The sequence below is a fragment of the Mixophyes fleayi genome, chromosome 2 (genome assembly GCF_038048845.1).
Source record: "Mixophyes fleayi isolate aMixFle1 chromosome 2, aMixFle1.hap1, whole genome shotgun sequence".
NCBI lineage: Eukaryota > Metazoa > Chordata > Amphibia > Anura > Limnodynastidae > Mixophyes > Mixophyes fleayi.
In genome coordinates this window covers 231,943,731-231,967,709 of record NC_134403.1, presented here as the reverse complement: position 1 = coordinate 231,967,709, position 23,979 = coordinate 231,943,731, and the positions used below count along the sequence as shown (strand labels likewise).

Below are 23,979 nucleotides of genomic sequence, written 5' to 3'. Positions count from 1 at the left end.
GACAAATTAAAAATATGAACCCAAGTGTAATAATGAGAAAATGAAGAGGGAATTGCAAAACTGTTACAGATGAGGAAATTAACTGTTTACATTCTAGTAGTTCCTCTGTTTTTAGTCACTTTGTTTAACTTACTTTCAGCCTGAGAAACTAGGTGATATCTGCATTTCCCTACGTTATGTTCCCACTGCTGGAAAACTGACTGTCTGTATCCTGGAAGCCAAAAATCTGAAAAAGATGGATGTTGGTGGCTTGTCAGGTGAGAACTAGTACTGAATGCAGATTCCCACTCATGTTCTCTAATGCTTTTACCTCTCAACCTCAATTTCCAAATGGCAACTTTAAAATAGTGAGATCTGAATGGCCGTTGATATGTTCTATGCTTAATTTAGCAGCTCCTTTGACAATACTCTGTATAGTTATATGCTAAATATTGGGTCATTATTTTATCTTTTAAAGTTCTACTCTCTTTGGCTACCTTATCCCCCCTATGTGTCAATTCCATGACAAGGCTGATCTAATATCCAGTCCCATACTCGCAATACCTTCAAATACTTCAGAAACAGCACTTACACAGAAAACTACTATGAAATTTGATCCATTATGCTTTGCTTTATTTTTACTTAGTGTGTTAAGTCACCTTATCATCTATGTTAAGTTATGTGGAGCTATATAAACCATGTGTACATACACATTCAATAATCTGTTAATGTGTATGCACATAATACTGCACTTCCATGAACTTAATGGACCTTTGAGGACCACTAAAACCAAAAATTAAAAATTTTGAGATCTGAGCCAAGAAGGTTAAATACATTGTTTAGTGTTACCTGACATAGCAATGCAGCAGCTAAAAACTAAAGTTTTCCCTCCAAACTCCATCACATTGCAGCTGAAGTTCCTCATACTCTTTAGTACAGCATCCTGAGGGAATTTGATGCAGGACAAAAAGCTGAGACTGCACTCCTATAAGTCTGTTGAGCTGTCAGTCACTATGGGCCTATCTCCATCCTTACATGGCAGCCTGCTGCAGAGGAGTGTAAGAGAGCTTGGTAGGAATGTGTGTATATTTAGCTAAGTATGAGCCCTTCAAAAGTTATATTTAGTCTATACTTGCTTTTTAAATGAAGATTGCATTTTGTTACATTCAGCATTGAACATGATGTTCGGAATAGCTTTATGCAGGAGATGTTACAGGCATCTAACCAGCCACATTGGAGTCACTGGTTGTGTTGAAATTGAAGAACTGTGGAGGGTGGTAAATAATCCATGATATTTTATTTCCATTGTTACCACTACCTTTGCCCTTTTTAATTTTGTCTTATTCCCTTTCTAGATCCCTATGTAAAAATTCATCTGATGCAGAATGGTAAGCGCTTAAAGAAGAAGAAAACAACAGTGAAGAAGAAGACTTTGAATCCATACTTCAATGAATCTTTCAGTTTTGAAATTCCATTTGAGCAAATCCAGGTGTGATTACTTCTAGTTCTTAAGAGAACATGTCCGCTAAGTGGCAGGGTTTGTTTGATTTGATAGATACTCACATAAACCTATTGGGGGGGGGGGGGGGGACTCCATACCTTCCATCCGCCCAGGACAGTGTCTTTTATAGTTTTTATAAGATACAATGACTGCTGAGAAGTCAGTAGTAGATGAAAGTTAGGGCGTTTATTTCTGTGGAAACACACAGCAAGAAATAGTGGAGTCCCAAGATTGGAGCACGGCAAAAAACAAATAAACATAGTCTTGTCCAGGATAACAGAATACAAAAACACAATGACGGTATGGCATGATATGTATATGTAATAGCAGTCACCAGGGCTGCCAAGAGGAATTCAGGGCCCCGGTACAACAAATTCATGGGGCCCCCCTCATAGTTGAGTATGGTAAAAAAAAATGCGCCGCCGCAACATTTTTCAGAGATATGGTAATGCATTTGGGGCCGTGGAAAATGCGCCATTGGGGCGTGGCTAACACATCAAAATCACTAGGCTCTCAATTCGCCCGAGTGTCACATATGTCCAAGCGCTCCTGACTTTCAGGACGTCTAGCACCAAAGTGTAGTATAGAAAAAATGCAGTGTGTACACAAAGAGTTCAGTCTTGGCCTCAACCTTACATTGGGCACAACACTCACCAAAAATTGACATTGTCCCTACTAGAATCACAACATTTCACATACTGTCCTGCTCTCTCCTACCTGTTCTTCTCACTTTCACCACCTGTTGCTGCATGTTTCTTTAGTTGCGGCTGGTCTGGATCCTGGAATGCTGGGGGCCCTATTTGGAAAAAAATAGCTACATTTAGATAATTCCAAACAACCCTGGCGTTAAATCAATACCATCCACGATTAATAATTAGGCCTTCCTCCAGCTCCAATATTACAATAATGTGCCCCTTCATCATCGGCATGCCTTATGATCACACTGCGCCCTCCATGCTGCTTTTGCCCCTTCATCTGGCTCCCCTTCATCACACTATACTATGCTGCTCCCCCCCCCTTTTTCAATCCCACTGTGCCATGCCTCCACCCCTTTTTAACCCCACTGTGCCATGCTGCCCACCATTTTTTAACCCCACTGTGCCATGCTAACCACTGTTTTTTAACCCCACTGTGCCATGCTGACCTCTGTTTTTTAACCCCCCTCTGTCATGCTGCCCCCACCCCCTTTTTTTTAACCCCTTTTTGCCCCCCCTCATTTTTTAACCCCTCTGTCATGCTGCCTCGCCGTTTTTTAACCCCTCTGTGCCCCCCCCCTCATTTTTTAACCTCTCTGTCATGCTGCCCCCCCGTTTGCAACCCCGGCACTTTCAAACTTCCTCTGGCCTCACATTAGCCGTTCACTGGTCAGTGCACTATTTTAGGCACTTCCTCCTATGTCCCGTTGTCAGATATTCAGGTCTCCTTACCTGTGAGGACGCTGTCGTCTGTGACTCCCGTTTGCATGCTGCTTTCTGTGTTACCTGTTCCACAATCAAGACCTGCTCAACCCTTCCTAGAGGACCATGACCTGCGGCTAGAGAGCAGCTAAGCCCATATTCCCTTGCAGGGATCCCTGATGAATACCTCTCTACTGGGGGTAAGCCTATCCTGAGCAGGCTTCGAGGTCTATTTCAAACACGGCCTCCATGACACCCTCTTTAAGCATTATAATGTACAGTTGCATCAGCTCACCAAGTCATCATTTAGAATGTGCACAGTTCATGTTAACTAAGACTAATTTCCTTTAGTTTTCACATTTATTTGAATACTCATTGGTTCAAAACTGGACAGTTCGGGCATTGAGATAACATTATTGAAATCCCTGATTTAGATTTGATGTGGGCAGCACTCTGACAAATCTACGCATAAAGGAGAGTACCCTTAAAACCCAAATTATTGTTGATCACAACAGAACTTGAACCATATTACTATTCTTACTGTATCATATTGGATCATTGGTATTGTAAGTTAGTTGTATGCAAATCAAGGAATCACAAAACAGCTTGGGAGGTGGTTTGGCATAGGTTATTTTCCTTGTTGTGAATTGCATTTAGAGTAACAGGGCATCATTTTATGCTTTGAAGCTATCCTCAAAATTAGTGATCTGTGTCAGATTGACTTGTCAGTGCCGACCAAATGCCCCTCCCTTCTTTTGCATAATTGTAAAACAATATATTAGAGCATTTAACTAATGAAAATACCAGATTACCAGCACATTGCGCTTTAACTTGTGTAATAGCATGGATGAAGAAAATCTTCATCCACGCTTCATGACAATTCACCTTGTCATCTATGTTAAGGTGCCTTATAAATAAAGGATAATAATAATAATAATAATAATCCTGATTAATGCATTATTTTCAATTTTTTGTGCTGGTCAGACCACAGACAATCTGTACTACATACACAGTGAAAATCACTGTTAATATTATTATTATTGTTGGTGGTGATTTGTGAGGCACCACAGTGCCCCCCCCCCCCCCCCCACACACACACACACACACCCTCCTCCCACACACAGCCAGAAAGTAAAAAAAAACAGTGCGGATATAAAACGGAGACATACAAGGTAGATAAATAAGTGCATGCGTGAAAATAAATTGAAGAAAGTGTCCCAGGGAGAGCTAACAGTCTAATAGAAAACTAGCAGAGCTGTGACAAGAGGAGTGAATGTAACTCAGAGTGGAGATTAGGACAGTAGCGAGGTTGTACCGGTGTGAGTATAGTATAGGTGGGAGTAGCAAGGAAGTGAATTTTCAGAGAGTTTTTAAATATTTTAAGGGTATGGCTGAGTCTGACCATGTGTGGTACGGAATTCCATACATGTATAGCAGAATTGGAGAAGTCTTGCTGATGGTAGTGAGAGGTGGTTATCGGAGAGATGGTGATGCTAGTGGTGATGGTGATGCTAGTGTCTGAGGTTGGGTGAGAGAATATTTCTAGGTGAGGATTGAGGTGTATGAAAGGATGGTGTTGGTGTGGGCTTTGCAGGTGAGATTTAGTTATTTGAATTGGATTCTGGAAGATAAGGAAAATAGTGTAGAGTACAGAGTAGTGTGGCAGATATGGAGCAGTGAGAGAGGAAGCTCTCACCACAGCAATTTCAATTATTTGGAGCAGGGACAAATGGATGAGGGAAATTCTAGATAGGAGAAGGATGCAGGTGTGGAGGCAGGTGATGGTGAGAAAATGAATAGAGGAGTTTTGTTTGCATCTTGGGTAAGAAAAGGGCATAGTCTAGGAAGATGACAGGACTGTGAGAGAATGGATATGAGGAAAGACATGGAAGGCAGAGTCAAAAGTGACACCATGCAGCAGGCTTGGGAGAAATTGTTGTGAAGGAGATTTGAGGTGAGGTGGTGATTCTGGGAGGAAGAAAGATGATAAACTTTATTTTGGACATATTGAGCTCTAGGTAGATTTGTGACATGCATGTGAAAATAAGAGAGACAGTTGGTCACATGAGATAGAGAAAAGGGCAGGAGAGGTAAATTTGGGTGTCATCATCGGAGAGGTGGTACAGAAGGCCAGTTAAACAAATTAGTTCACCAAGAAAAGTTTTGAGAAAAGCAGAGGGCCAAGAGCAAATCTTTGTAAGGCACCAACAGACAGTGTGAGTGGAGGGGAGGATGTTACAGAGCTAGAGTCACTGAAGTAGTAGTTGGATAGGTAGAAAGTGGGAGATATGTAAAAGGCAATGGCAACAATTTAAAATGCTGAGTGAATATTGTAGATGAAACTACCTCTACTAGCACATAATTTACCTTCCCTCACTGGGTTTAAATTCTAGTACCAATAGCTTTCCAGAGTGAGTTGTCCAAAATATGAGAAAAAAACCTTTGAGGATGTCAGCAAGTCTCTGTATTTTATGATCTAATCAAAATGCTAAGAATTCTAAGCCTGTCTTGCATTATGTGCAATTTATTATTATTATTATTATTATTATAGATTTGTAAGTCAGTAGAATGTTGTGCAGCACTGGACAATGGGGAAAATAGGCCCTAAAACAGCGACATACAAGGTAGACAAAATAAATGCAGACATGAAAACAAAGAGTAGGGAGGTACCTGCCCGTGAAATAGCTTACATTGTAATTGAAAGAGGGCAGAGCTGAAACAAAAGGAGCGACTGTGTCTCAGAGTGGAAATTTGGGCAGTTGTGAGGGTGCATTAGTGTGGTTAGTATTAGTGGGAGTTGGGTAAGCTCTAGTAAAGAGATAGGTTTTCATAGAGCACTTAAAGTTTTGAAGGCTGTAGGAGGTTCTAAACTGGTGAGGTAGGGGAATTCATAAGTGGTTAGCCGCATGGGAGTAGTCTTGTAGGCAAGTGTGAGCGGGGGTTACCAGAGACTATGGCGATGCACAGGTCCAAGGTAGATCTAAGAGTGTGTGAGAGAGAGTAGATTGATATGAGATTTGAGATGTATGAAGGGGTTTGTTGCTGAGGGCTTTGCAGGTAGCGGTAAGTAATTTGAATTGGATTCTGGAGGACACAGGGAACCAGTGTAGCAATTTGTAAAGGAGTGCAGCAGATATAGAGCGGCAAAAGAGGAAGATTAGTCTTTCTGCAGCATTTAACATGAGCTGAAGTGGGGTTAGATGTGTGAGCGGAATGCCAAATAGCAGTAGGCTGATGTGATCCAGGAAGGAGATTATGAGATAATGCATACAAGTTTTGGTAGCATCTTGGGTAAGACATGGACATATTCCAGCAATATTTTTAAGGTAGAAGCGACAAACCTGGGAGACTGGATATGAGGACTAAAGCAGAGAGCAGAATCAAGTGTGAGACCAAGGCAGGAGGCTTGGGAGACTGAGTCAATTCTGGTGTTATTATGGTGAGGGAGATTTCAGGAGAGTTGTTGACTCTGGGAGGAGGTTTGACAGAGAGAGATGTTAAGCTTTGTTTTGGACATGTTGAGCTTCAGATAGCATTGGGACATCCATGTGAAGATAGCAGAGAGACAGATACACAAGATAGTACAGAAGGGGAAGGTCTGGAAAGAGGAGATAGATTTCGGTGTCATCAGCATACAGGTAGTAGTGCTGGCTGAATGAACAAATTTTGTCCCCAAGAGAAGAGGTGAACAGTTAGAAAAGCAGAGTGCAATGAACAGAGCCTTGTAGGACCCCAACAGATAGTGTGAGTGAAGGGGAGGAAGTGCCAGAAGTGGAGACAGTAGAGGGCTGGGCTGGTTCAAGAGTTAAAAAGTGAACCAGGAAAGGCCAATGGAATGAAGAGTGTGCATGAAAAGTGGGTGAACAACCATGTCAAATGCAGCTAAGATGTCCAGAAGGATGAATTTGGAGAAATGACCCTTAGATTATGCTGTAAGTAGATCACTGATAATTTTGTGAGTGTAATCGCAGTGGAATATTGGGGACAGAAGCCTGATTACAGATAGTCAAGAATGGAGGGGGAGGAGAGAAAGTGTTATATGCAGTTGTATAAAAGTCACTCAAGTACTTTGGAGGCAAAGGGGGGGAGAGAAATAGGGTAGTAGTTGGAGAGCGAGGTTGAGTCAAGACACTGTTTCTTTAAAATTGGTGAAATGAGTGTTTATTTAAAGGAAGATGTAAATGTGCCAGTTGAGAGAGACAAGTTGAAGAGATAAGATAGAGGTGAGCATACAGTGGGGTAAATGGAGGAGAAAAGTTGGAAGGAAATGGAGTTGAGGCACTAGATTGTAGGGGGTGATGATGTCATGAGTGCAGAGACTTTGGGGTAAATTTATCAAGCTGTAGGTTTGAAAAAAGCAGATATGTTGCCTATAGCAACCAATTAGATTCTAGCTATTATTTATTTAGTACATTCTACAAAATGACAGCTAGAATCTGATTGGTTGCTATAGGCAACATTTCCACTTTTTCAAACCCGGAGCTTGATAAATTTACCCCTTTAAATTCAAGTGCTGCAGAGAATGAATTAAGGGTTGGGCAGTGTAGGAGAATTTGAGTATAGTGTGCGGGATTTGGTATGAGGAAATATCTTGCTGTATTTATTTCTCTAACCAAGAATTGCCCAATAAAGTATAACTGTTATAAATAAAGTCTCAATTCTGCAATTAGCGAACGCAATACAAGACTATGTAATGTACTGATTTCTGGACTGTATTATATGCTTGACAACAGTGGTAACTGTTTCTGTGGGGTCCCCCTGCTATATTGAAAAACAACTCACTGGTCAATGTCTATGGGGTCTATTTATTATAGTTTCTTTTCATTAAAATCCCCCGAAAACAACTATTTTCGGAGGACCAACGCATTTCTAAGTAATATGCAAATTTATTAATAGTGCATCGCAGCAGATATCATAGATATCTGCTTCTTTGCATTTTTCTTCTAAATACATAGCTGCTATGTACCACAATTTAACAAGTATTGAAAATGTTTTTACACATACGGTAATGTACACCAGTTAAGGCTGAAGAGCGTGAGGCTGATTGTTTCTGCTTGTGGGGGGGGGGGGGGGGTTCTGCTAGAGTGGGTGGGGGAGGTCACCCAGGTTTTTGCATCTACACCCTTCTTAGAGGCACCACTTGACACTTATTTCCACTGGAGTAGGGGGACATCGGGAGACCTCACACTCATTGGGGTATATTTACTAAGCTGCGGGTTTGAAAAAGTTGGGATGTTGCCCATAGGAACCAATCAGATTCTAGCTATCATTTCTTTAGTGCTTTCTACAAAATGACAGCTAGAATCTGATTGTTTGCTATAGGCAACTTCCCCACTTTTTCAAACCCGCAGCTTAGTAAATCTAGCCCTTTGTCTTCATGTTCAAGTGGAACCCAGTCCAGACTGTTTAGTGTTGGGGCTTGTTGAAGATTTAGAGGAAAAAGGGCACGCTGCACATTCTTTCATTTTGAATTTTTTTACATAGTGCATGGAACCATTTTTAAAAATATTTATTTATTTAGCCATAGATTATTACTGGTCAATGCTGCCTGTAAATGGGGTGGGGATGCCCGATTCATTGTTATTTTTTTGCTGAATATTGGGCAAATCTGGACTGATTCACAAATTAATTTGCCAGTGTCGAGATAATGTAAGGAGCAATCCGCAGCTGCCCGATGATACTGGCAGGGAGCAGTAAGAGTTAACTTACAGCTTTGCCGGGCAAGTTTCCTTAGCTGTGGTTGTGTTCTGTTATCACCATCCTGAGTTAGTTAACTCAGGATGGCAGAGTTTCTTGGTTTAGGGCCATTTGATAAATATGGCCCTTAACTTCCACTATATCTTGGACCACTATATTTTGGACATGAACCATACAGTATATCAGAGACTGCTTATACTTTTGTTGTCTGACTTGGCCATCAGAATTTGTTTTTTTTTATCTGGATTTAGAGTTATGTTGATTTAAGCAAATTAGTCTGTTTAAGTTGTTCTAAACACAATTAATGGCATTTTTTGATGTCATGATGTTTAGTGACAGTGACTCAAAATACTGTCATTTCTGAAGTTGCAGAAATATAGGCAAGCAGTGCATCCATTTGTGCACAAACATGCTGTGTATATATGGTATATGCTTATATGGTTATGCTGCAAAGTCCCCCAGGTTTTTCTGTTTTATTTTCCTCTGTGGTCTAAGGTACAGATGTTTGGTGTTCATTCCTTTGTTCTTTTTAGATCTTACATAATTTTTTTTTTTATTATTTATAACTGCACATCAACTATTCTGACATTTTTGGCAGGCATGTCAAGACATTCTTTACATGAAATGCAACCAATAGGGGAGCAGTCTGCTTGTATAATCCTATATTCCTTACATGCAGTTAAAATTATGCATATATAGTGTGTGTTGTATGTATACATATAAGCAGACAAACACAGTCTGTTTAAACTAGTAACACAATCAATTATACGTTTTGTTGTCTTTACTAAACGCACCATGCAAAGATTCAGGATCTATGTCCTTTTTGTATATATATATTTATACACATATATATATATATATATATATATATATATATATATATATATATATATATATATATATATATATGTGTGTGTGTGTGATTGGTCCCAGGAAATAAACCATACAAATACCGAATGTTATGAAAGGCAAGTTCTAGGGACACTGTCCTTATGTTCATGCTCCAAGGCATCCAACAGTGCCTGTGCAGTGGGGCAGTCCCCAAAAATATGCTGTGCTGTTTCCCTTCTGGTGATGCAGAAGGGGCAGTGGACATATCGGCACAGGTTTCAGGAGTGCATGAATGTCCTGAAAAGCAGACCCCCTGGATAGCCATCCATGCAATGTCTTTGTGTCTATTAGTCAGCCTCTTAGAAGCCTCATTCTCCCACACGTGTTTTGTTGTTGCAGCAGGGAGCCCTGGAACAGACTCCATAATGTCTTTAGCTCTGATGAGCTTGTGTAAATAAATACTGAATACCTGGCGCTAATAATATATATGATTTCCCAATGGAATGTCTCAAAAATGCCGCTAGTCTGGGGGTAATGTCACTCCCCTAAATAAATAATATAACCACAAAAATAGACAGCGCGATTAGGAGGCATCCATTGAGTAATATATGACAAATGTCCAATAAAAATCCTTAATTGGATATATAATCCACCTCGATTGCAAAAAATATACAGATGTATATAAAATCAAAAGTTTTAATATAAAAATACATACAATCACCAAGGATAATCTTGTGGATTGAATCTAAAATAGATACATAATAATATCAGATGTTGATAAATAATATTATCAGATGTTAATAAACTCAGATGTTGATAAACTCAGTTCGGTGAGATTCACATTATGACCATATATATAACAATATCCCGTAATGTCTCTTAGATCGTGAAATATGTTGTTATCCAATGTATATTAATAATATCAAAATTGCTAAGTTAAATGCCCGATGAAGTTTCTAGGAACATGTATCCTCCAGATATAAGATGTGTATCACAAAAGAGGTTGTTTAGCAATATACTTGCAGTCCTAGATATCCTCCTGGGGAAAGTTCCGATCTCGGTCTCAGCGTCTATGTGGTCCAAGAATCTCCATTGGAGTGAGGTACGCACCTCTCAGATGTCCGGGTAGATACACTGTCACTCAACTGTGTTCCGCTCTGTTGTACTGAGAGCTTTCCAATCAGTGTAATTCCAAAAATAAACGGTCAGAAAAATAAATATTAAGAGACAGATTCTGTAATGAGTGGTCTGGCTAATCCAGTATTTATATATTAAAACTTTTGATTTTATATACATCTGTATATTTTCTGATGAGCTTGTGGACAATTTTTGGCTTCCACAAGTCTGGTTTAAGTCCCTCCAGATGGTGCTCCCTTACAAATTGTCCAACATCCAGGTAAAACCAAGGTGTAGTTCAGTTGCAAGGGAAGGAGCTGTCCCACTTGTCCCAACCAAGGGTCCTCCAAAGAGGCAGGAGGAAAAAGCGAGACATGAACTTCCCCAACAGAGCAAATGTTCTTTTCAATGAGAGTTTTGTGGATGTAGTTGAAGACAAAGAAGGCTCGCAGTATGGTGGGAATATCCGGGATCCCTTTCCCACCTTTGAGGGTTTCCTTGTACATGACCACCCGCTTCACTATGTCCATGTATTAGCTGTAGAATTACCACAGTTATCCAAGGAACGGGTGGAGCAATCAAATTAGCCATAACTGATTTCATGATCCATCTTCCACTACTTTTCTTTACTGACACTGCTGTGTGGCAATGTTTCCTAGATGTGCTAGGAACAGCCGTGTGTTTGAGTCATTGCTCTGTCGCTTAGCATCCAGCCAGGTCGCTGCAGTATTTGTCCGAAAGTGTATGAAAATAATATTGTGACCTGTGAGGTGGTCAAAATTGACTGGAAATGACTGGAAATTAGTGTTATTGAGGTTAATAAGTAGGAACAAAAAAAGAGCAAAATGATGTGATTTTAGCATATTTTAGCAAGTTTTCTAAACATTACAGATCCAAAACCAAAACTAAAACACACGTGTATGGTTTTGCCAACTCCAAAACCAAAACACGAAGTTAATCCAGATGCTAAACCAAAACCAGAACAGGGGGGTCAGTGAACATCTCTAAGATATTTTTATTTCTATACTAGCAGAATACCCGGCGTCGCCCGGGATTTAAAGAATTTTAAGACACAACTGTGTTACAAAGTGTTTCTGTGAGTTTGAAGAGACCAGTTACTGGATGAAGCGGCATTAAACCATTCCCAATATTTAAGAAATGATCAGCAAACTGACCGTCCATTGTGTTGCCATGCAGAGAAACTCTCATATTTGTGGTTAGTCGCAAAGTGCGAACATGCCTGCAAAGATGTGATGATTTAAGGCATGCATTAATTTCATCAGCCATTGTTCCTTTTGGAATGACCGGCAATGTTTGTCGAAAATCTCCAGCCAATAAAACAGTGACTCCACCCATTAGTAAATCATTGCCTCTTAAAAATTGAAGTGTTTGATTGAGGGCCTGTAAAGCATTTTTGTGTGACATGGTGCATTCATCCCATACAATGACCTGACATTGCTGCAGAATCTGAGCTTTTTCTGTTCGTTTAGTGATATTGCAGACGGGAGTTTCACTTCGGGCCAGATTAAGCGGTAACTTGAAAGCTGAATGTGCTGTTTTTCCACCAGGGAGCAAAGTTGCAGCAATTCCAGGAGAGGCCACAGCAATAGCTATCTTGGAATGTACTCGAATTTTAGCAAGTAACAACTTGATGAGAAACGTCTTACCTGTTCCTCCGGGTGCATCCAGAAAAAATATATTTCCACTTTTTTTTGGAACTTCTTCCAAGACATTGTTCCAGACATTCCAGAGTTATGGTCGTTTTAGATGATTTTTAGTTGTTACCCCCCTCGCCACCCCCACCCTTAGGAGTGCTAGGGGTGTCTTGCCCCCACAATATTTGTTGTCAGACTGTAAGTCATATGTGTACCAGGTTTGGTGTAAATTGTTCCAGACATTCCAGAGTTATGGTCGTTTTCGATGATTTTTAGGTGTTACCCCCCTCGCCACCCCCACCCTTAGGAGTGCTAGGGGTGTCTTGCCCCCACAATATTTGTTGTCAGACTCTAAGTCATATGTGTACCAGGTTTGGTGTAAATTGTTCTAGACATTCCAGAGTTATGGTCGTTTTCGATGATTTTTAGGTGTTACCCCCCTCGCCACCCCCACCCTTAGGAGTGCTAGGGGTGTCTTGCCCCCACAATATTTGTTGTCAGACTGTAAGTCATATGTGTACCAGGTTTGGTGTAAATTGTTCCAGACATTCCAGAGTTATGGTCGTTTTCGATGATTTTTAGGTGTTACCCCCTTGCCACCCCCACCCTTAGGAGTGCTAGGGGTGTCTTGCCCCCACAATATTTGTTGTCAGACTGTAAGTCATATGTGTACCAGGTTTGGTGTAAATTGTTTCAGACATTCCAGAGTTATGGTCGTTTTCGAAGATTTTTAGGTGTTACCCCCCTCGCCACCCCCACCCTTAGGAGTGCTAGGGGTGTCTTGCCCCCACAATATTTGTTGTCAGACTGTAAGTCATATGTGTACCAGGTTTGGTGTAAATTGTTCCAGACATTCTAGAGTTATGGTCGTTTTCGATGATTTTTAGGTGTAACCCCCCTCGCCACCCCCACCCTTAGGAGTGCTAGGGGTGTCTTGCCCCCACAATATTTGTTGTCAGACTGTAAGTCATATGTGTACCAGGTTTGGTGTAAATTGTTCCAGACATTCCAGAGTTATGGTCGTTTTCGATGATTTTTAGGTGTTACCCCCTCGCCACCCCCACCCTTAGGAGTGCTAGGGGTGTCTTGCCCCCACAATATTTGTTGTCAGACTGTAAGTCATATGTGTACCAGGTTTGGTGTAAATTGTTCCAGACATTCCAGAGTTATGGTCGTTTTCGATGATTTTTAGGTGTTACCCCCCTTGCCACCCCCACCCCGTAATGAATTTCAATTTTACATTTTTTTAGTTGCCTCCGTCATGTTTTAATACACTCGTATGCAAAATTTCATGATCTTCGCTTGAAAAATGTGAATTTGTATAAGACAGACAGAAGGACAGAAGGACAAATTTTCTCTTTTATATATTAGATATATATATACAAGTTAACCCGTGCATGATACTCATGCATTCTAGTCAAATCAAGCTACTTAAAGTGTTAAAAAGGTTCTTGTCATGCATTTGGGGCTAGCCCAGGCCTCCTCAGGGGAAGAGCTTTACTTCCCGACGTAAGTGCCCTTTTTTAACGTGGTTTTGTCCACATGTCACCACCTCATCATTTTTCTCCATCAACTCATCCTTCATCTTTATCGCCACATCTATCCAGATGTCTATCCAGACACAGGGATCTCTCTCAGCGGTCCTGAGTAACACACTCCTCTCGCTCTGTCACCCCTGGCAACCACCAACCACTCCCCACTGTCAGCCCCGGCAACCAACAATCACTCCCAACTGTCACTTCTCCTTCTAGAAATATATATATATTTTTTTAAAATCTTTATAAACACTTTTAACAATTAACAAATTAAATTAACAAATTAAAAGCATCTTAGTATACCAAATTTCAGCCCTTTCTGAGTTTTTTTTCCACACACACTAAGAATTTAGTAGGTCAGTGTATAACTTCGCCCAGCAGGTGGCGCTGCAGCTTGGTTTGTTTTTTTTCCCACACACAGACACACGCCACTAGGCTTTTATATAATAAATATATATATATATATATATATATATATACATATAGTGAGAAAGTACAGCATTCACAGGAATCCAACACAGGTATGCTGAACCATTTAACTGTTTATTAGCAGGTGTCAGGCTGGTACACAGTTCAAACGCTGGTTCAGCAATCATATCCAGTAAGAGTACACAAAAAACCCCACCACCTACATCTGGCTAGACATAACTTCAATGTCTGGAAGCCGGCCACTTACTGGCATCAGTGGTCCCACCCACACATACGGACAGTGTCTTTATCCTCCACCCCTAGCACTACAAACAAATCACAGCATTTGATACACCTGTATGCGTGTGTCCTCAAAGAGGAACCTAGGGAACCTTTAACCCTGTCTGCAGCCTGCTGATGCAGACTGGCTGTGGCTGTGTGTGGCAGTTATGCCTCTTTACCACATACCCCTCCCCTTAGCGTCGCCAACCTTGGTGACGCTGACACTGCGGAGAGCGCGTCCCTGCCTGGGGACAAATTGTCCCTTATGGGAACTTTGTTTCCCTGCACAACTGCATTTACCAATGCAGCTTGTGGCTCCTCCCTACCATGCCAAAGTTTCAGCAAGTTGACATGATATGTCTGAATAGGTTTTCTTCTGCCTGACTTTATAATTAACATTACCCACAGCCTCAATCACCTCATATGGCCCATGCCAATGGGTGAAGAGCTTACTCCTGTGTGGGTACCAGGACCAGAACTTTGTCACCTGTTTGGAAAGCCCTAACTACAGCTGACTTATCATAGTTTCTTTGTTGTCTCGCCTGTGCTCATGCATATGTCGTTACACCAAAGGGGAGGGAACTAGCGGGGCCCGGCAGTCTGGCTTTGAACATGTTCTCTCACTGTGGAAAATATGCCTCTTTCCCACAATATGTATCTCTCTATCTATCTATCTATATATATATATATATATATATATATATATATGTGTGTGTGTATATATATATATATATATATATATGTGTGTGTATATATATATATATATATATATATATGTGTGTGTGTGTGTGTATGTATACATATATATATATATATATATATATATATATATATATATATAGTGTTTCTTACAGAAACAACACGAGCACCATTAAAAAAACTGGTTGTTGAATTTTATAGGCGTGTTCATACATGTAAAGCATTGCGGAGTTAGTGAGATAAACATTAGAAAATGATTTGGGGATAGAAGTGGGAGCAAAGGGAAGATAAGGGGGAATGAAGGGTTATGGTATCTGAACCATCTGTTACTGCTAAGTGTAGAAAAAACTATTTAAATAGCAAATTCCAAAATGGAGTTTCTGGAAGAAGATCTGCATGGTTTAATTGATTTTGCTGAAACATGGTTGGATAATTCTCCAGCCACTCAAACACAAGGGGTTGATGCATTTCAGAGACTGCAGGAACATGCAGAAGTGGGTATGAGTCCGTTGGAACCAATAGGTTTCAACACCAAACCTGTTTGCATGGTTTTACTAATGTTAAGTATTCAAGTTGTTGGTTATACCTTTTGATGTTAATAAAGGTGTTCAGCGGTGTTAATGTGGATATTAAGCCACAACGTTTTTGTTTCTTAAACAGGTTGCTGTTTATTTAAAGATGATAACAACAGATGAATGCAGTTACTCACAGTTGCTTGTAGTACAGCAGGCAATATACACTTTAAGTTTATGCAGCACAGGTCCCTGTAAGCAGCAGCAGATATAGTTGTATATGGTGGTACACTATTATACTGACCTGCATATGGTTGCAGGCACTTTATATATATATACATATATATATATATATATATATATATATATATATATATATATATATATATATACTGCACGTCTGTGCAGAAACTTATTATGTGGGCACGGACTCCTAATGTTATCTAGGGAGCCTCCGGTCACCTTCTGAATTACTTTGGGGAATTTATATGAGCAACGGTACGTTGCATCCGTCTCTCTCAAGTCCTGATGGAAAAACGGCGCAAAAGCCGAACTTCCGGTTTGGAGGGTCATGCGCAGTAGCACAGGTCGGACATAGGCGTCCTGCCCCACTTCCTCATAGACCGCCAGAGATTCGGGTCACCATGCAAACCAGGAAACAAGGAGACGGAGCAAAGCGCTCCTATATGCCAACATAAGTACAGAATGATTTTTAATTCCATCAAGTAACTGGTGTTAATACATTGCCTTGAAGTGATATGCTTAAACACTTACTAACCAAAGAAAGAGTGTCTCATCTTCACAGCTAGACCAATGTTGGTTGTTTTTCTCAATAATGATTTTATTAAAGTTTTTCCTTTTGGTTACATAGTAAAAAAAAAAAAAAAGAAAAGCGTACATTGTAAATTACAAGGGAGAAAAAGGTAAGGGGATTAAGGGGAGGGGTAGAGGGGGAGGCAATACACATCAATACGAAGCAAGAACATGAAAGAGTACCACTCTCAACATTTTACACATTATAGAATTTGTTTGAGAAACAGCATAGAAAGTAGCCCTTTGGTTTTAATGAGGGGAGTGACAAGGGGTTCCCCCGGAGGCGGGCAGGACTGCGGATTTGGCTACATATCGATTCCATTCAAACCATATGATGTCGGGACAGGAGGCAGAGGAAGAGTAAGGGACACCCAGCGTTTCCATGTCACAGCTTAACTGAACCTTATAAATTATCTTGCCTATGGAAGGCAATGTAGCTGATTTCCAGGCTTGGGCAATCACCGCCCGGGTGGCTATAAAAATGTGGCCTATGTTGGTTGTTTTTAACAGTTACAGATTGTTTTATATCTTTGCCTAACTATGTGGATACTTTTTAGTAGAATAAATATTCAATGTTATATGCCTAAGACCCACTGGCGTTAGAACTATGCTTTTAACATGCATTTTTAATGCACGTTTAATTGTACCAAATGAGACCAAACATGTTTGCAATTAACTTGCACTGCATTGCTGTTCATTAGCTTGAACACTTGTTTCATTTCAATGCAGACAAAACAACAGGAAACGGTTACACAAATTATCATATTGCTTAGAAAATTTCCATTTGTATTGGATAAATAAGCTCTAACATAATAAATACATTACTCTTCTATAGTCACCAATCCTTGAAATGTGCATATAATGTATTGTATATAAATATTTTTTCTTTATCTACTCTGCAGAAAGTGCAAGTTGTAATCACTGTGTTGGACTACGACAAACTGGGTAAGAATGAGGCAATTGGCAAGATCTTTGTTGGATGCAGTGCCACAGGAACCGAGCTACGACATTGGTCAGACATGCTGGCCAACCCACGGCGCCCTATTGCCCAGTGGCACCCACTGAAACCGGAAGAAGAGGTGGACCTAGCACTCAAAAAGTAAAAGCCCTTAAACACAATATTCCCCTTGGTCTTTTCCTTTCAGCCCTCACACTCTGCTGTGCAGACTTAAAGCTACAAGCACCTTCTGCTCACCCACCGGCTATCCCCATCACACAGCAACCAGGACTTATTGAACACATCTAAGGGGTGGAAGTACAAAACAAGGCAATTTAAGTGTTTAGAAGGCAAACAAATCTGGAAACTATAGGATCCTAAAATGGTGATTTCTACTATTGTAAACAAGCTCCTGAAGTTGATCAGGAATGGTAGACAGTCGCTCTCCTTTTTCATGTGTTCTAGACAACTTTTCTATTGTACTTTTAAGTTGGTGGGTAATGAAAAACTGTTTGACATACTGGTCTTCCAAAACATACATGTTTGAAATTATATTGCTGTAGACAGTCACTGGGCCATTTACAAAAGAGGTGAGGTACATTCTAAATCATCTGCATTAAATCACTTTTTGAAGGACCATGCCTACCACACATTCTCTTGTAAGAGTTTAGTAAGGACTGAGTAACATCACATTATAATGTAAGCCCTATATTCTTATGCATTCAGTTTAATAAATAATAAATATAGGTTTTTGCTAAAAAAAATAATTTATTAGGAACTTAGATATAGATTCAAATTTTAATTTTAAAGTTTGATTTTATATATGTATATCTTATGCATTTTAATTTTACTTTCCTCATGTACTTTTGCTTTAGAGATCCCAATACAAGAGTAACCTCCAAAATTCTTAAAATATATCTGTGCTGTATAATAATGGCAGTGCTCATTTGGGCATATTAGCTTTTTCCTAATCAGAATCACATGTCTTCCATTTTTTTCTAAAGCATCTACTATAGGATGTGGCGCCAAGGACAGGGTATAATTACCTGTGCATTCTAACTCAAGCAGCATTTTTATTTTCATAGGTTGAATGTACATATTTCTTTCACTATGTCGCCAAATCCATATGAAAGTGGTAAAACCACAATTCCTTACAAATAGTGAAGGGAAACAAAATCATTGATTAGAAGTTTACATTATTAATAGATGATATTGGAGGATTGTATGCAGTGTTATATAAATAATGGCAGATGAGCAACTGTGCAGAAAAGCAGGTTTTAGAGTTAGACAGCTTGAAGTGATCCTTATAAATGCTTTGTAAGGCTGTCAGACTTTGTTTGGTTAAGTGTGAGTAAAATGGCATTATGTAAATAAGGAAAAGCACGTTCACTAATCTCAAATGTACATAGGAGTATTATGACATGTAGCATAAAGTAGTAATCTTCCATGTTTATTGTGATCACAAGTCATCTATATAAGCATAATCAAGCAGCCAGTCTTTGGCAATCCATTCATGTTTGTACATGAGAACGAAATGAATGACAGTGAATGAAAAAAGGACCAGATGGGCTTCAGCCCAAAAGAAAGATTATTGGAATAGTACTCTGAAGTGCTGTTAGTCGCATACTGTATTGAACAAGTACAAAACAAAAACAGACTAAGTGGTCTATTTACTAAACTACGATATGCCAAAAATCTGGAGAAAGAGCTGACTTCTCCAGAGAATGGCCATTGCAGTTCTTCTTTAATTTATCAAAGGGTTAAAGCAGGAGAAAACAGATCACCCCTGTCTTAACCTGTTTAGCGCTGGTCATGGCATGGGGACTGCAATGTGATTCAATTTAACAAGCGGTGAAAAGTATACTTTTCACCGGCGGCCTTTGAAAATTAACAGCATCCCAAGATGGAGTTAGCTTACCTTTTTAATGGAGTCCTCGCCACCGGAGAATCCGCTCTTCATCCCGCCCCGGGTGACATTGCCACGTCATTAAGTGGTGGGAGTGGGGCTTAGGACACGATTGACACGTCATCGTGGCCCTGTGTAATAGGCTAGAAATTGTGATGTCAGTTTAGGGGGGTGTCATCAAATGATGCGAGCCACCGAGCCCCACCCCCACACGGCAACTTCCCCATGGATCTCCCGGAGGCCAACTTGCCACAGTTGGCAAGAATGCATTTATTGCCTGATTAATTCTGACCTCAACTTGCAAGTAAGTTTAAAAAGAGCATGCAACTTAAGCATATTTCTAGTCGTATTCAAATTGAATCTAGAATCTGGGTAGAAATAAGCTCTGGCTAAACAGTACTTGCAGTACGTAGCCACACAACACATGCATACATACAATAAAAGTTCACATCAGAGCACATGCAAATTTTATTTTATCATGAGTTAAAATAAAAGCTGTTAACAGTATAATAATTTATAAAAAATATTTATATTAAAATATTAAAACTTTTTTTACAATCATTAATACATAAATAAAACCTATTTCACTGTGTATTGTACTTACAATGCATTTTAATAGTATATCTAATTTGCATACATGTGTTCTGTGATAGTTACTATTACGAAATACGTGTAATTTTTAATTCAAAGACAATGCCATGTTAGTCATCACTATCAGTTGGCATTTACACCTGCCCTGTAGTGGATGTGAAAGATATGGCTGAAAATAAGCGTAATTATGGCAAACACAGGACTTGATTGGGCCGTCACTTCCCTACCCCATTCCACCTCATAAGTCGTACGCATCAAATGTGTGCAGGCATAAATTGCATGCAATTGCTCTCATTGGCATAATGTCTATTTCTGGGAATGCACAGAGCTATTTCATATAAGATATAATTGTATGTCTGAACATGAATCAGGCCCATAATGTTAACATAGTTTATAAAATTAGAATGACGCTCAAAATACCTTTTACCCATTCAGATAGTTGTTTTCCTCAGACATTACAAATGTTAAGTGGAGAAGATGTATAGCTTCAACAGTCTAGCTTTAATTGCAGCAGTCAAACTTAATCTGAAAATAGAATAAACATAGCATCATCCCATGTATAAATGTGTGGTAGAAAATATAGTTTTTATTACTAATATTGGGATGTTTACCTAATCGGCATATGGACCATTTTAATTTGGTGTATGAGACATTCTAATCTACCTTTTCATAAAAACAAAGTTTTTTAGGTTTTTCTGTGCTCATATACAGATGTGACAAACAGTGTGACATGGTACAAGTTGCACTGCATGTGCAAAGGCACATTCAGATGTTCTTTACTCAAGATATACTTTTCTGCTGACTGGGCAGAGCCAGGATATGGCACGACACAGTGCCTTTTCCTTACCAACTCATGTAGTTTGTTTCAATTCACTCCATATATCCGTGTATGCTTAGAATGGAAAAATAAGCTGACTCCAAAAGAAAAACACTGCACCAGTATAGGAGACTAAAACATGCTAATTAATTTATTGTAAGGAGGGACTTTAGGCACCTTGGGTGAAAATCTCGTTTCATTTTAAAGTTTAGTTTACATTAATTGAATGCTTACCTGATCTCCGCCTCTGAGAGACTCCTGCAGTTTGGGCAGTCCTCCCAGAGTCCCGGGAGAGTAGACCTTGCTCCAGGGTCACATCATTGCGCAGCGCGGATGTGATATTTGCGTCACATCCACACATTTACTCTTTGGAGGGGAGGTCCAAAAGGTGGGTATTATTAACTGTGCCATGAGTCATATATACTGTACACAAACAAAAACAAACACACACACACATATATATATATATATATATATATATATATATGTGTGTGTGTGTATATATAAATATATATATATATATATATATATATATATATATATATATATATATATATATATATGTATGTGTGTGTGTATGTGTATATATATATATATATATATATATATATATGTAGTGTACTGTACTAATCATGGCATTAGTCACTGGAGACTACTACCTTAATACATAACTGTCTTTCATACGGAAGCAATAAGCTTTAATGTATGATATAGTGTATATACCTCATGGAATGTTAATATTATTGTCTACTGCAAGCAAAACAATGTGTAGGGAAAATATAAAAAACATTCATGCTATTATCCATTAATAAGTAAAGCCAATACAAATCAACAGCTCCAGTCAGAGATAGGTAAGGTTTGTGTATAGCATTGATCTAAAATTCTTTGTGTAAGCTGCCGTTATATATATTTTTATATATATATATATATATATATATATATATATATATATATATATATATATATATATATATTCACTGCAGTAAACTTAAGCGTTTTGAATTCTATTTTAGTAGTATAATCAGTGTGCATAGTTTGTAAAGAAAAAATAATTAGCAATTTCTCTGTATATAACTAATGCTTGCAGAAGGGGCTTCATAATATTGAAATATGTTTTAGGTAAAATTTTTCTTTGCAGAAAAATTCTTAATACACCTATATTTAGAATTATTTTTATTATGTAAAATAAAGCATACTGTATATACACATTCCATTGTATGAAACTGCTGCCTAACACTTAAAGGTTTTAAAGGTGCAGGGTAAAGATTTTCTTTCTTATAATTAGGTGCTGTTTTTGGAGAGGATTTTTCGAGTGTTGTGTGTTTTAGGGGCCGGGATTTGGTATATTTAGTCCTCATGACATGAGTGTCTAGTTTAAGAATCTAACAAAGCAATTGCTCAGAGGAAGACATAACGAAATAACATTGCTTGTCTTGTCTTGAATCATGTTTTAAAGGAATCTCCACTTACATGAATATTGTTCCCAAATCCCTCTTTCCTCGCCATCTAATAAAACAGTGGGAGTCTCTTACTTCTGTTACTATGATTAAACCCTTACTAATGCTCCAACCAGCATATGGAGAGCGGAGATCTCCTTTCAAAGATGGTTTCCTAAACCAGTATTTTGTGAAGCTGTAAGTAGAATATGCTGAAGTTCTATACTCTTAATATCCCAAAGATTTACTATTTTAGTCAATGTTATATGTAGTTGAACTAGTGTAAATCCAGTATTGCTTTTCTTTTAAAGATGGACAGAATGCCTGTGTCATCAGATGGATAATCTTAATGCTGACTAGAATGTATTACTGGTTGTATGCAAACTGTAGGAGGACCTTGTTATAAAGAAGAATGGCATTTACATAAAGAGGCTGGAATACTTTATTTTTTTAAATAATTAGATTTATAGTAGTTTAGGGAATAGCAGAAGATACATAAAGATAGAATATGTTAAATTGAAAATACAGAGAGGAGAGTTGTATATGGAGTTTAAATGGGAAACATGGGTTATATAAGGTAGTGTGTAGAGGAAGATGGATAATGGAGACCAGCCATATTAAACATCTTAAGGAATTCTAGGGGACAGTGTATTCACTTCATTAACAGACCTGTTTGTGTGCTCAGATATATTTGTGTGTCTGACCGGGAGTGGGATGTGTGTTTGATATTCTGTACATAATATGCATGTAAGCAGTTGTAGATATCAGCATGGGGGTTAGGTGTATGTTACATAGATTGAATGAGACCAGAACAATACTGATCTTTTAACCTATTTACTGCACTGGTAGATCTTTTGTGATTACATGTGCCCACAAACAGGAGGATAACATAGCTTTATGTCAGGCGAATATTAATCACTGTTTTGTGATGTTACAAGCTGTGATGACCAGTGATCCGCTGGCCAATGACCTTGGTTCTGCCGTGATGTAAATAGGTTAAATAAAACGAAGCTGGTCGCAGGCTTTCACTGGCAGTTAACATGTTATTCTGAAAGATAGATTTTTGCATAAATCTTAGAGTTGGATTTGTGTTACATTTATATCTATATTTTTGAATGTACGCATGCTAAAAAGGAAATTAAAGTATATAGATAAATATATAAATAAATAAATAAATATGTATATCTATCTATATATATATATATATAAATAAACATGGAAGGGGGTGTAAAAGGGTGGGTGTATGTTTTACTTATATTATTTTATCCATTTGTGTGCGTCTAAGTGATGTCTTGTAACCTGCTAAATGTTAACGGATTTTTATCCATGCAATAGATCCTGACCTTCACCCTGGCATAGGGGTGAACCCATCCTGCGTCTCGTGCTGTCTGTTTAATATTTTTTGCCATGCTGAGATATAAAAGCCATATATTCTGACAGATGGGTATCCGGGTGGGGGATACTCAGACTAAATATGCATGTATATTGTCTTTGTCTTTATGTTTTCAGGAAACTAATGGGGTGAGGTAAATGGGAAGTATGTCTTTAGGGACTGTGCTTTCCTCCTCACCTCACTGTGTTTGATGTTTGTGTGAGATTATTGTTGTCTTTGTTATTTTGTAACATGTCCTTAATAAAGAAATATTTAAGCAAGTAGTTTTTGCATTTTTTTTAAAAACAGTGCAATATAAATACCACCTCCAGGATCTGTGCACTTTGTTGGCCCTTACCATTTTCACTTCAATCAGAACACTCATTCATTGATATGCGAACCAGTGGCAGATGCATGTGGCCAGAGGTGGAACTATCGAGCTGTGGGCCCCGGTGCAGGAAAGCTGGGAGGAGGGAACTGGGGGTTCACAGTGCA

The 23,979-nt window shown here is 39.0% G+C and overlaps 1 protein-coding gene across 1 annotated transcript in view; it reads left to right on the top strand.

The window, feature by feature from the left end:
* The window catches only part of LOC142138733 (synaptotagmin-2-like), a 124,560-nt gene extending 100,795 nt beyond the window's left edge, over nt 1–23,765 (top strand). Inside the window, exons 7-9 of the mRNA XM_075195612.1 lie at nt 140–257; nt 1,335–1,468; nt 17,328–23,765. Coding sequence (XP_075051713.1) covers nt 140–257; nt 1,335–1,468; nt 17,328–17,528 — 453 coding nt within the window. The 3' untranslated portion in view covers nt 17,529–23,765. The remainder of the gene's footprint in view (nt 1–139; nt 258–1,334; nt 1,469–17,327) is intronic.
* The last annotated feature ends 214 nt before the right edge of the window (nt 23,766–23,979 follow it).